This window comes from Taurulus bubalis (assembly GCF_910589615.1).
Source record: "Taurulus bubalis genome assembly, chromosome: 1".
Lineage (NCBI taxonomy): Eukaryota > Metazoa > Chordata > Actinopteri > Perciformes > Cottidae > Taurulus > Taurulus bubalis.
This window is the reverse complement of record NC_136589.1, coordinates 33,127,621-33,141,159: the sequence shown is the minus strand read 5'-3', so window position 1 is coordinate 33,141,159 and position 13,539 is coordinate 33,127,621. Positions and strand designations below refer to the sequence as shown.

The 13,539-nt window shown below is 43.0% G+C and overlaps 1 protein-coding gene across 2 annotated transcripts in view; it reads left to right on the top strand.

The window, feature by feature from the left end:
• ephb1 (EPH receptor B1) overlaps positions 1-13,539 on the top strand; it is a gene marked incomplete at both ends in the record, with an annotated part of 136,596 nt that overhangs the window by 85,041 nt on the left and 38,016 nt on the right. For both annotated transcript variants that reach the window (XM_079227671.1, XM_079227672.1), the window contains 2 exons: positions 293-448; positions 6,642-6,977. In XM_079227671.1, the coding sequence (XP_079083797.1) occupies positions 293-448; positions 6,642-6,977 (492 nt within the window). The remainder of the gene's footprint in view (positions 1-292; positions 449-6,641; positions 6,978-13,539) is intronic.

Below are 13,539 nucleotides of genomic sequence, written 5' to 3'. Positions count from 1 at the left end.
TTAGCATTAAGAATGAGAACAGGGGGAAACAGCTAGCCTAATTATGTCCAAAGGGAACCGACCCCACCTCAAGCTCACTAACAAATGTGTTATATCTCATTTGTTTAATTTAAAGTGTGTAATAATGTGTGGTGTTATGGGGGTTGTGTATGGGAATGTCAGTATTAACTTGGACTTTTTTCCCAGTCTGTTTTCATCTCTGCTCACCATTCTATCTGATGTACTGGACCCAGATGCCTGGCTTTATTTATTTGTTCATTTATTTTCTAACACTGTTTTTCTGCCCCCGCAGCATGCCCCCCGGGTACCTTCAAGTCAACCCAGGGTCCAGGTCTGTGTCTACAGTGCCCTCCTAACAGCCGCTCCACAGCTGAGGCCGCGACCATCTGTGTGTGCCGCAACGGTTACTACCGTGGCGATGCCGATCAGCCCGATGAACCCTGCACCAGTGAGTTTATTGTACATTAAACTTCACCTACACACTCCAACACGTCACGCACTTACATTCGTGCCGGGCAAGCACCTGTAATAGGCCTCCATGTATCCATTTTAGCAGACATTTGTATGCATCAATATTGAATAGACTGGTCATGCATATACAAGCCGGTATATTTTCATTACGATAATGAGGGAGATTGATTTTTTTTTCTATCTCACTATGTGTGTCTTTCTCACTGCACATGCAGTAGCACTTACATGAGCATGTATCCAGAGCCCTAGTCTTCTCGGACTGGTCATAATAATCGTTTTAGGGTTTCCATTATTGACCGTGCACTTGAGCTTCCTCTCTGTTTCCTCTCAGTTATCTTACTCTCTCTGTCTTGCTGCTTTTCTTGCTTTCTGTCCGATATCATCCCCTGAAGTCCTAATTACTCAGGCAGATGCTGCGAAGCTTCGACACTGTCCTGCCGCTACCCGCTGGATATCCAATAAGGCCTCTCACAGCATCATATTTATCTTAATATGATGTAAAAGCAATATGCTAAGCTTTCCTGTCGTTCCCTGCTGACACACAGTTACACAGAAGGAGAGCACTGTTAGACCCCAAAAAAGTTTGTTTACCTCTATTCCTTTGCTGCCATTGGGGAGTGTCTTAATGGTCCATTCTCCTCACAACAGCAGACCTGGAAGCTTTATTGGTGTGGTTACGTATTCATTTAGTCCTGATTTATTCACATAGACCTGGCTAATTGGCTTCAGGAATGGGCTCCGGACCACACTTCTTTCTTAATCATTTAGCAGATGGAGCCTTCACAGCCAAAATGTGTATTGAATGCACCTCTTTTGCCATGTTGCTTTCATATAACTATGTACCTAATAGGTGCACCGTGCCTTAAAGCTGCGATGGATCCCAAATATAACATGGCTGTCTGTTTGAATGCTTCCCAAGTGTAGCCATCCACATCTTTAGGCTTTGGATGTTCTCAACGGATGACACCCCACTTTCACCTTGCGTTTTCACTCCCATGGTATACTACACGTCTCTCTGGTGAATTACGGAGCACTCCATCAACTACAGCATCTGCCTCTACCTTGAGGCCTTGAATTTTCCTGAAGCAATCTCCACAACAGCTCCCCAGTGGAGCTTCTTGAACAGATCCCTCTGGTCTGTGTTCAGTTTCTGAATGCAGGTTGCGTTACTTTTATTCTCTTCTTCTGTCGTATCTTCTCTGTCTACTCTTGTTGTTTTTTTCTTCTACTTCAAACTCAGTTTTCCTCTCTCACAACTTCATTCCTCTCAATATAATAACAATAATATTAGGCTATTTTAGTTTAGACATCCTAGGTGCGCAGTAAAAAGAATATGTAATAAGTTTAAAAAAGGAACAATTGCACAATATTCCAATCACAGTTACACAGTGTACTATGAATAAAACATCCATTGCAAAATAAAAAATGCTTTACTTTACTACACATGCAATGTCCTACTGAATTTTTTTTCTCCAACCACCCCTTTTAACGTTACAATCTTAAACCAACCTCAGTTCTTCCTCAATTTGTGTTGACAGAATTTGCAACGGCACATTCAAAGCCTCCTCTGAAGATTGAATCACACAGTAGCAGCTGAGCTCGGTGCTCAGGGTGCCCTAGATCTCAGCAGGGGGGCGCAGTGAGATCATCTGAGTAAGAATCTCTTTAATACTGCTGGTCCTGATAAGAGCACTGCTTGAGTAGCATAAATCAGGCCAATCTGCAGCAGCAGAAGCTGAAGCTTTAGCGCTTCTCGCCGCCATCAGTGGCGCGGGTCCTCGTGCGCTCCAGATCAGTCTGATTAGCTCGCTGATGGATTGTCCGACGCCTGGCTCTGTCAGCAGGGGGCTTCTCGTAGCCCAACCTCCCCTCCACCTACCAGACTTCTTTCATGCGCTGACTGCAGCCATGCCTGAACACCACACAAAGTGTTCTGTCTCGCTGCGTGAAGCCCACTCCTCTCAGCTTGGCTACCCAGTGTCCTGGGCTTTTGGATGGTGGTTTGCTTTGCACCGTTCCCTTCCTCAGGCTCCCCTGGTCTGACATAGCCGTGGGTGTGCACCTGTGAAAAGGAATTAATGTGTATGTGTGAGAACTGTGTGTGGGGGGTCAGCCAGCGCCACCATGCTGGGTTTCTCAATGTGAGTCAGAGAAGGAGAATGACAAGCTGAGTGCTAACTGAGGGGAGTTGGGCGGTGAAACCAGTGCTGATTGGTCCATAGGGGAGAAGGGATGCAGTAATGAAGCATGCTGGTGTGAGACATAGTGGAGAGGGGAAGGAAATGATGGGAAGGAGGAACTAATGACAAAGATAGACAGAAAGAAAAATCCATCGATACAGTGACAAACTGAGATTTGAATCTATTCATTTGAAGGTTAAGTGTGAGGGTTTGGTTGGGCTGGACCCAAGCTCAGACACGTGGAGGCAAGGTTGGTTGAAGGAAAAGGGTTTATTTAACAGAACACTGGGGAGATGGTAGGGAAGAATGCCGGCGAAGCGGTGAGGTGGCGTGAGCGGCGGCGGCTGAGCTGAAGTGCAGGTACGGGAATCCTGGGCACAGGGAACGGGGGTTAGTGAGAAAACAAAACACAATGTGAAGTAAGTCTATAATTCTATTCTACAGAAGCCGAGCGTCGAGGTACCACTGGAAATGGTGTAATAATCTGGCAACTGAAAAGAGGGAAGCCGGGGTGTTTTAACAGGGAGGATCTGATGATTTGATTGAAGACAAGTGCCAGAGATGAGGTGCAGGTATGGAGATGATTGCCAGTTGCCGGAAGTCACGCCCACACACACACAGGAGACAAACAGGGGACACCAGAGACACAAGGAAAAGACATAAAAGGACACAGGTCACGGCCGAGCCGTGACATTAAGTCTGAATGTGGAAGAAATGATGAATTGAAATAGCTGTCTGGGGAAGTTCTACACACAGCCAACAGTAACTCAGGATAAGTCCCAGTAAAGCACAATACAATGTTATAAAAAAAACCCATCTACATTCCTGGTTCGTACCGCATTGGCTGTGAATCTCGAGGATCAAATTCAATACTCTTCAATGTCTGTGGCCCGTCCTCTGAAAACCTCCTTGAGCCCTGTCAAACACTGTCTGCACTTCGCGAAAACAAACAAAACCCATCAAAGTTTCTGACTGAAAGGACAGGGTGATCTGCTTTTCCATTCTCCTCAGCAGTCCATTTAGACTGTTATTCTTCTGTGCTCTCCTATTCCCTGCATATTTTCTCTCCTTGTTCTGTTTTCAAAGAGAAAGAGAAGGGAGCCGTCAAAGTGCATATATATTCTGTTCCTTTCTCCACGTTTTTTTTTCTCCACATGAACTGTGTTGTCAGTTCTGCAGTCAGTTGACGATGCTTCCCACAGCCGTCAGCTTGCCCGTTTCCTCCTTCAGTAAATAGTAACTGCAGCTAAGTCGAGGTAATTGTCTGTCCTACTCCAATCCCTCTACTGGCGAGGAAGACATGATGCTTCAGAGCAGTGTGCACATGCATGCACACATGTTCGAAAAAGTCTCTCTCTCTCTCTCTCTTTGTGTGTCATTGTGGATGCACCCACATCTCCCAAACACACCAACACAAACAGTCTATCTGTGACTCTCTGTGTCTCTCAGCCAGACAGTATTAGTCCTTGTGACATGTTTTATTTCATGTCTCATCAACCCACACAACCCGTCTTTCTTTCTCCCAGCTCCTCCGACTATGATCAGTATCTCCACACAGGGACCTTCTGTTGGACCCTCAAGGCCTGTTTTACATTATGAAAATAAACAGTTTGGAAGAAGAGACGCTCCGGTCTTAGACCGTTCGAAAGGGCAGATGAGTAAACAATGTTCAGAAGTGTTTTATTTTGGGCACTGGAACACTGTGTTAGCAGGCCGTAGAGAAAACTACATATCTGTCTGTGAGTCCACCTTTAGCAGTGGTCACAACTCAGACACTCCCTTTGAGTATTTCATGTATGTGCATGGAAGACATGAGGACTGGCATAGTATCATTTATCATAACTCTGGAGATAATGCACATCAATGACATTGCAGAAATGTACTTGTCAGCTTGAGTAAAAAGAAAACAAGGAATACAAGCCAGCAAAATAATTAAAAATGTTGTAGTTACCGACACAATTGTTATTTTGTAGTTCATTGGGTGAGCAGACTTTTACAATCTCCACAAATTCAGCTAAAACAGCTTAAAACATCTGGCTCCCTTTTTCCTTTGCTACATTTGTACCTTACTGTTCTGTGTTTCCTGGACAACCATATTATCCAGGAAGCACACTAATTGGGTTAGCTAGTATCATCTTGCCCCTGCGATTGCCACAGCTGTTAAATCAAATATCACTTGCATTGATACATGCTCATTGTCCTTGTGCAAATTACCCGACAGCACACACTGGTTGTTGTGAATGCACCATATACACGAAGAGCATCAGAGCTTCTTGGAGACGATGTGTTGCTCCTTTTGCTGAAGGGAAAGCAACATGTATGTATGTGTAAGGCCAACTAACTGGTACAGCTAAATGAAAGCAAGCTGAGAGACTATAAGTAACGTTCTCAACAAATGTAATCGTATGGCGATTTAAAATATATATATATATATTAAAATAGCCAAAGGCTGCAGTAATAGTCTCACACCGTTGTAAGAATGCATTGTTACAGACAGTGCAGGCATGAATGCACAGCAATATATAGTTTTGCATGTGTCACATGCATTTTCCACATAGGCAGATATTCAGTGCGTTTGACGGCATGTGCATGTATGTGATGGATGATACAGAAGATGCAAGTAGTGTGAGTAACATATGAAGTGTCTTTAGTGCAGTCCTGAAGGGAAAAAGTCAATTCCCTTATATTCTTGCAGCACACACCCTTTTTGCTGTATTTTCCCTCTGCGTACAATACATATAGTTGCATCCAGGGACCAAGTTATGTATGACCATGTTGTGTATTTGGAGCACTAACTGTCCTCTTAGACAGACCATAATAATCACACTATGGAGGTCACGCCCTTCCTGTCACTGACCTCTCTGTTGTTGAGGCGCCGAGTCGAGGTCGCAGCAGTAACAGTGCCTTTGCCTCACCCTTGTGTTTTCTGCCGCTTTGTCCCAGCTCCCCGGGGCTATTCCACACAGCTTTGCTGCAACAATGATTAATTGTGTCTGTGTTGACTGAAGTAACTATCTTCCCTAAGCCCACGGTAATGGGAAACTCAAGTGCTGTGTCATAATATGCTTGAAAGTACAGGCTTGTTTTCATATTTTCTCATGAGTAATAAAAAGAAAAGGAAAGGAAGTAGAGTATGTTAGCGAGCTGAATCATTCTTCAAAGGGTTTCTAGAATTTAGTCGTTTTTTTATTTTCACAGTAGTCATGGTTTTAGAAATGGGTCAGTTAAACTCCTCTTTTAATGATAAAGGTCAGGCTTTGTGGAGGATAAATTGGAACCAGATCAGCTCTGCAGGGCAGCTTCACTTAACCTAAGCAGCACTGACGAAGGGCTTTGGCAAGCTTCTGCTTTATCGGCAGTGTCTGGTATCTGAGAAGAAAGAGCTGCCTCTGAGCAGCTGCACGGACACAGTCTCGGCTAAGCAAAATTATACACTGCCGTTAGATCAGATTTGAACTCTTAAGAATTCAATTGCGGGAGGCTGAACAAGCCACTTTTCTACAACCTGATATTAAGCCACCATTCGAGCAAAACAATTATTTTATTATTTCTTGATTTCCTTCTGAATGTCGTCTTTGAGGTTCTGCTCCAGCTGTGGGCTATGAGGGAGTGAATGGGAGCGTGAATCTCCAGAGCCACTTGGATAAGAATACTCCATGCAACACTGCATTTAGCTAAATAACCAATGTTTGATAGACACAAACTTTTTGCTGTGTGATCTCTCGGGGGATGAAAGGAATAAATTAGCATTACAATTGTGCTGAAGATGGAGAAAAAAGGAGGAAAAGTACTTCCCAAAAACACTTTATTACAGGGTTGTAAATTGACTAAATTGACAGTTTTCCTTTATAAGCAAGGCATTATGTTGCCTATAACATCATGACAGCGTACCTTGTGATGTGTCTAATATGAAATAGATCCAGCTGTGAAGGATAAATGATCCTAGCTGAAGTGGCATTTGGATTACATCTTTTCTCTGTGTGTCTTCAGGTGTCCCATCCAGCCCGAGGAACGTGATCTCCATTGTGAACGAAACGTCTGTGATCCTGGAGTGGCATTCTCCCAGGGAAACAGGCGGCCGCGAGGACGTTGTCTACAACATAGTGTGCAAAAAGTGCCGGGCCGACCGGCGCTCCTGCTCCCACTGCGACGACAACGTGGACTTCGTCCCTCGACAGCTGGGTCTGACTGACACCAGGGTGTTCATCAGCAACCTTTGGGCTCACACTCTCTATAGCTTTGAAATACAAGCTGTCAATGGAGTGAGCAACAAGAGCCCATACCCTGCCCAGCATGTCTCCATTGACATCACCACCAACCAGGCTGGTAAGTGGCTGCTAAGGCTACGTCTCATGATGATGGCTTTTGATGAGGATGATGGCTATTTCTTCTTATCCTTTTGAAATGGCACATTTCAAATTTGCCAGGTTATTATTAGAGTCTTAATCCACGCCATAGCTGCCCCGGCTGCTAAGACTTTCCGGCTTGAATGGAAGCTATACATAAATGCTCTGTTTCTCTGCCTTCCTTCCCTGCATCAAAGTAATGGCTTTGCCTTTTGAAAACATGATGGAGGAGTTCAGACTCTGACCTAAGACACAGCGTTACATTTTGCAGGACAAGCGCAATTTACAGTAACATCCCTCTTTCCTTTGTAGTGTATTTACACATCACATCTGATGAGGGAAGTAGCCCCAGATTGCATTTCTCTTTGGGCGTTCCAGAAATTCTTGCTGTTTAACACTGCTAAAGGTAATCATCCTTCAAAAACAAAGCACGAGTCATTTATGAAACCCCTTCAATTGTTTTAAGTTCACATCTGGAGGTTGCAGGCTGATGCTTCACTGACTGACACATCTTTTTCTTGTTTTTCTTTGCTATTTGTTTAATGAGACTTTGTTTTGAGAGCAATGCCGCACAGCAAGTTGGTACTGCTCTCTTCACGGAAGGCTACACGCCAGTTGAAGCCTGTCGGTAAATCTTCCGATTCACACACTGACGCTGCTGTCTGAATTAAAACAAAACAAGATAATTCATCTTGCTTACTTCTGCCCCTTTCATAAGTTTGAGTAACTCTGAGCATTAGGCGTGATCTGCAAAGCCATCATTTCTCGTTGCCCTGTTTTAAGCTTGGCAGGCAACAGACAGACGTGTTGAACTACAAGTTTCACCTTTGGTGTTGTATAACAGCTATCCAGCTTCCAGTCTGTTCACTGTTCAATACTTTAATGTCAGACTCAACTGTAAGAGGTCGACCCAGGATAGAGGCTGTTGTTTTCCGGCTGAAATCCTCCTGCTCTCTCTCTCTCTCTCTTTGTCCCCTCTCTCCTTGTCTGTCTCCCTGTATGTTTGTGTTTTTCTGCATGTGCGTCCTCTGACTTTGCCTGTGATGGATCTGAGCCTACCCAATGAAAATGACTTTCATACTCTTTTCTTTCTCTCCCTTTCTCCCTGTCTGTCTCTCTCTCTCTCTATGTTTGTGTGTGCTCATCCTCTAACTGTGCCCGAGGGAACCTGAGCCCAGCCGATGGAAATGACAGGTCGAGGATATTGTCTTTGCCGGTCCTTTTTGCGACCACGTTGTTCATGCTCTTGTAGATCTCGCACACAGGAGCACCTTTCAAGGGACAAGTGTTGACCAGTGTTGACCAAGTGAAACATGTAGATGAGGTTTTTCTGTGTTTCTGTGGATGTGGCGCACCGTGAAAGTCACAGCGTAAGCTTGTGGGACCTAGTAACAGACAGGAAGTGGAGTTACTGAGTGGTGAAACATAGGGATGCACAATATGAGCCGATCCAATACCAAGTTTGATTTAAACTTTCACTTTGTAAATAATAATGTGACAAATAAATACATAGATATAAATGTACTTAATTTGTATTTATTAATAAAATAATAGATGGTACACAAGAAACTTAGTGAAAAAGAAATTCCAATTCAAATAACCTAAACCTTTTTAATGCAGCAACACATTTGTCAAAACTCAAACAAGAATTAATATTCCAGTGTTTGTTGTTATTGTATATACACATATAATTTAAATGAATAGATCAGACCCTTTGTCCCCACTGATATTCAGTCCAGTTGTTTGAGTCAGTATTGTTGTTTGAGTCAGTACCGGGATCATTATCAGTGCATCCCGAGTGAAAGACAAGAGATTTTTGATTGAGTTCCTACTGGCAAGATTCCCATCAGGAAAGAGTTACACTTTTGCGAACTTGGGGCCCTGGAACCTTTTGTTGGCCATGCATTATGATTATCTGTGTTATATTATCAACTCAGTCTGACCTAATGACAAAATACCTAATGTCAAAAGAATTCAGAATTATTGATGCGCATTTCTTCGTTAATTGTGGAATGAACTTATTTCACATTTAGCTCAAAGACCAGTCAAATGGGAAGCGTGTTGTCCATGTCCCTTTTGAGTACAACCCAGTTGGTGGAGAGGGCATACCGTATTTGATTATAATGACTCTCAGAAGAATGTAATGACCAACTGAACTTGTCTTTGTCTGAGTATGAGTCGGGGGGAGGGAAGACGGGGCGAGATGGAGAAAGGGACCTTTTTTTCTTCTTCTTCCTTTGACCAGACTGCGACAGTGAGGGAGAGGAAAATGAGGCAGTAAATAGGTCTGATTATCAGGGTGGCCTAATGGTGCTGACTGTCCCCATTTGACAGGCTAATAGCACGCTTGACAGATAGATGTAGAAGAAGCAATGCCCAGGCCTATTGTTGAAGTTTGCTGCAGTAATGAGGTGTCTGCCAGTAATCTGCCGGGCCTATGTCCAGCCCTTATGTGGCCCTTTGTAGCCAGATAATTGCACTGTTCCTAGTTTCGACAGGGGTTTTTATTGGCAGGCCACTGAAGAAGCAGCAGTATACAGAAGGGATCTGTGTTGATATTAATGCACTTCAAAGATGAGACACTCTTTAAAAGACAGTCTTCGTGCACCCTGAACAATATGTTCAGGGTGCACGAAGACTGCATTAAGTTATGCAGCATTTTGTCTTTTTTTAATTATTATTATATTTATTTGGTGTTTTTGTGCTCTGCACCCTTGCATGATGCAAGGTTGGGAGAGGTGGCGTAACACAATGCAAGTTCCATGTATAATGGGAGAGGTGTATTTTGAGCCTAGAGGACCATAGACATTCCCAAGGCAATAACAGTCATCATACATACAATGGGGTCATCGCACCAATCTTACCCAATATATTGTAATTGTTGCAAATGGGTAATAATGTAAGAGAAAAATAACTGTAGTACTCTGCTGGAATCCAGGGTGTCGGTGCCCATACTGTATATTGAGGCCCACTGTTTCTTCATTTCCTTATTAAATCAGCGAAATGCCAACATTATAACCACAACACAGATGAAAATAACTTAATTTCTTCAGCATCAGAATGAGAACTTAAGCTCTTAGCTGTATACTGTACTGTTTGGACTAAACAGACGTACATTGCACAGCCCTGATTTCACATGATGTCTACTGGCAGTAGAATATATTTAGCTTTAGTTGACGTGACATAGTCATATTTGCACAGGTGCACTCATAATCAGGATATGAAAATGTATTGGAGTTAATTTTTGCCTAAAGAATGTGGCAAGGTTAAAGGTAAAAGGTTCACTGCTCACAGTCTCCTCTAAAGTGCATCTTGGCACAGCCTGTCAAGGTGAGCCTCTTGTGTCATGTGTTGATGTGCTGTTAAAAAGGTTTGAGATGAGTAAAATGATTGCTTGGCAAATAATAATTAATCAACATACCCTTTTGTTTATCTTCCATTTCACCCATCCTCTTTGCAAACAACATGCATGGATGTGCCTCTCCTTAATATGGAAGTAAATTGCTAGTGCATTTGTATGCACTCATTTTCTGCGCAACACGGCGAAGCGGTTACGGTTGTCACTGTGAACGTGTCCCAAAAATAAGTACCTGTAATATCAATCACATGCACGTACATCTCTGTTTAAAGGAAAACTTCACTAATGTTCAACCTAATGTCAATTCCCAGCCCATATAGTGACTGGCTTATCCAGAGCAAACAGCATTTTGCCAATAGCACACCAAAACCTAGCTGCAGTCTCAGGTCGCGCAAAAGCCAGAAAAGATGTGTCAAAGCCTGACATTTAAGTTTCTGTAGTGTCAAAGTCTCACAGTTCTGTGTGGTTAAAATAATGACAAGAGGCTTTCATACAAAAATATGCCTTTCTTGTTCAAAATCATATCATAAGGCTCAAAAGCACATCATCAGGCATTGGCTTGTTGGGACAAATAGAGCTTTCCCATGAGATATAGTCTGTTGATGAAGGTAATGGTATATTATTACCCTTCTAGTACTATAAGAATGTCAACCTATGAGAGAACAGATAGGTGAAGTGGTCCTTTGAATCAGATTACCCAGGAAAGATGAGGTTTGTGCTTGTCTCAATGGAGTCTTTGCCTTTTCAACTTGAAATGGCTTTAGTATGGACTGTTGTGAGATTAAGGAAAACCAAGAGACCACCTGGCAAACAGTAAGGCAGCAGTTGTTAGAGGGGTTATGGTGTAAATTGGCCATGAGAAGACAAAGGTGAGAGGAGGAAAAGTGGACCAGGAGGAGGAGAGGAGGGAATAATGGAGCAGAGCAGGAAGTTGAAGGGATTTAGTGTGAATCACCGAAGAGGCCATTTAACTGCCCTCAATCCCAGTGTGTATCTGGGAGGAAGGACTGATCAATAGTGTGATTTAGGAGTTCATTCACTGCTTGTGCTCTCCAGGAGATGCACGCACACACACACACATACAGACACAGACATACAACGACTATATACGGTGCCCCCTTCGACGATCATTCACACCAGGCCTGAATTTAGTCATCTTTATCTAGCTATTGAAAAATAGCCATGTATCTCTCTCTCTTTGTGAAATAGTGTGGTTCAATTTGAAGGGAAAGACACACTCTGAATTCAGTGAATTTATTAAATTGTTAAATTCCCACAATGATAAATATGTAGTAGTCAGGTTGTGGCCGATAAAAAGTATGAGTGGTGAAAACTACAGACATGCCCACCATGTTTTCTTATGTAATCCATCCTGGACACTTAACTTACTGATTCAGATGGTGAGTGGATTTTTCATCTATTACACATTTTACAGGCAGTTTGAAGAACAATTTATGAGCAAAAAAAGTCCATACATCTTGTGCTATCTTTTTCAACTGATGCTCAACAGTCTTTCTGGCACAGCCTTCTTGACCTAGATTATGGGCCAACAGTCACTCAGGCCACAGAATGTCTACAAACAATCCTTCTCCACTTAGCTGCTCTGTTTGGAGAGCTATTCCCACAGAAATGCAAACACCTCTTTCCTCTGCCTTTTTTTGGCAAGTACGACCGGGTGGGTTGCATTCAAGATACTAAGATGTTATGCGCTAGACTGAAATCCAAACAACCGGATGAATTAAAGAGATCTGCGCTCTGTAGGGTTCTAAAATCAGATGAGATGTTAGGCAAACATGTCTGTAGAGGGTATTCCAGACACTTCTCATTATGTCTTTTCATTGTATAGCCTACAAAGTCTTTCAATTTCTTTCTTGAGGGTTGCCTTTTTCTTTGTTTTTTTTCTTCCTTTGTACTGTTGCTTCCATGTATCAGAGCTAGGGTGTCCATCATCTTAGACAGTTCTTCAGGCTCTCTCAGAGTGCTGTTTTCATTTCATTTCAATGCCTGTTCTCATAAATGTTGAATCCCGGCCCTGGACCCAAAAAGAGAGGTATTAAATGCAGGCAAAACTAAAAGTGTGGGCTTGAATGCTACTGAGCATGCTCATCAATTCTTATGTCTTAACATTGTGTATTAAGTGACTCTAGGAAGTGTGTGTGCGTGTTTGTGGCAATGTGAAAGTAAGCGTATGCAGTGTACAAGTCCTTTTTTTTCTCTTAAAATAGAGCTCCATTCAGAATTCTCAACGTTTAATGTGATTTTAAAAATAATTCCAACCATGGTTCCTTGACAGAAATCCATGGTGCTGAACTGATCCCTCTTTATGATGTTTGAGAGAGGCCCATTACCATGTAGTCATGGCTGGGTTGGCCGTCTGAGCCCCTGCTAATAGGGAGGGTAGTAGTTAAACCTATGCCTTTGACAGAGGCACAGCACATGACTATAGGCTGCTCTCCTCATCTGAGACTCTGAGCCCCTATTAGGAGGCTGTGTGGTTCAACACTGTGCCAGCATCTTAAAGCACAAACCGCAAGTGCACTACAGAGAAAGAATGACTTGGCTTGAACTCGTGGTTGTGAGCGTGGCCATATGCATGTGGGCTTTTTTCTATATACAGAGTCAAAGAATTTGGTACAAGATCAGCTGACCAATCAGTTCACTGAGAGTCACTGAGGCAGAGCAGAGCAACTCTAGCTGGAAATTTAGACTGGAAAGCTGTGCTGCGTGAGGAACGCAGACAGTCGTCTTCCCAGGAATCTCACAACGAGAGAGAAGACGCAGTGGAAGGAGAGAGACAAAGAGTTTGAGATGTTAAACTATTCTTTTGAGGTGGAACTAGAATTTGTGGACATTTATCTGGCAGGGAGTTTCCAGCAAAGACACTACTATTGAGTTGCATTTGGGGAAACATAAGAGTTGTGGGAGCTTTACCCATACAAAAGATTAAAAGTAAGGCTATTGCTGTATAACTTTAGAACGTTATGTATATGTGTCCCCAATGAGTCTCCCAACTTTATGGAAGTGCACTAATAAAACACTGGAGTGCACTTTTAAGATGTTGAACAGCATGTTTGATATGCCGACTGACCCCTCTCCATATGAATTATGGGGACTGCACACTGATGTAACAATAATGAAAACTGAAGCTCGGGTCTGTGCCAGACATGTAAAATGATGCGCCAAC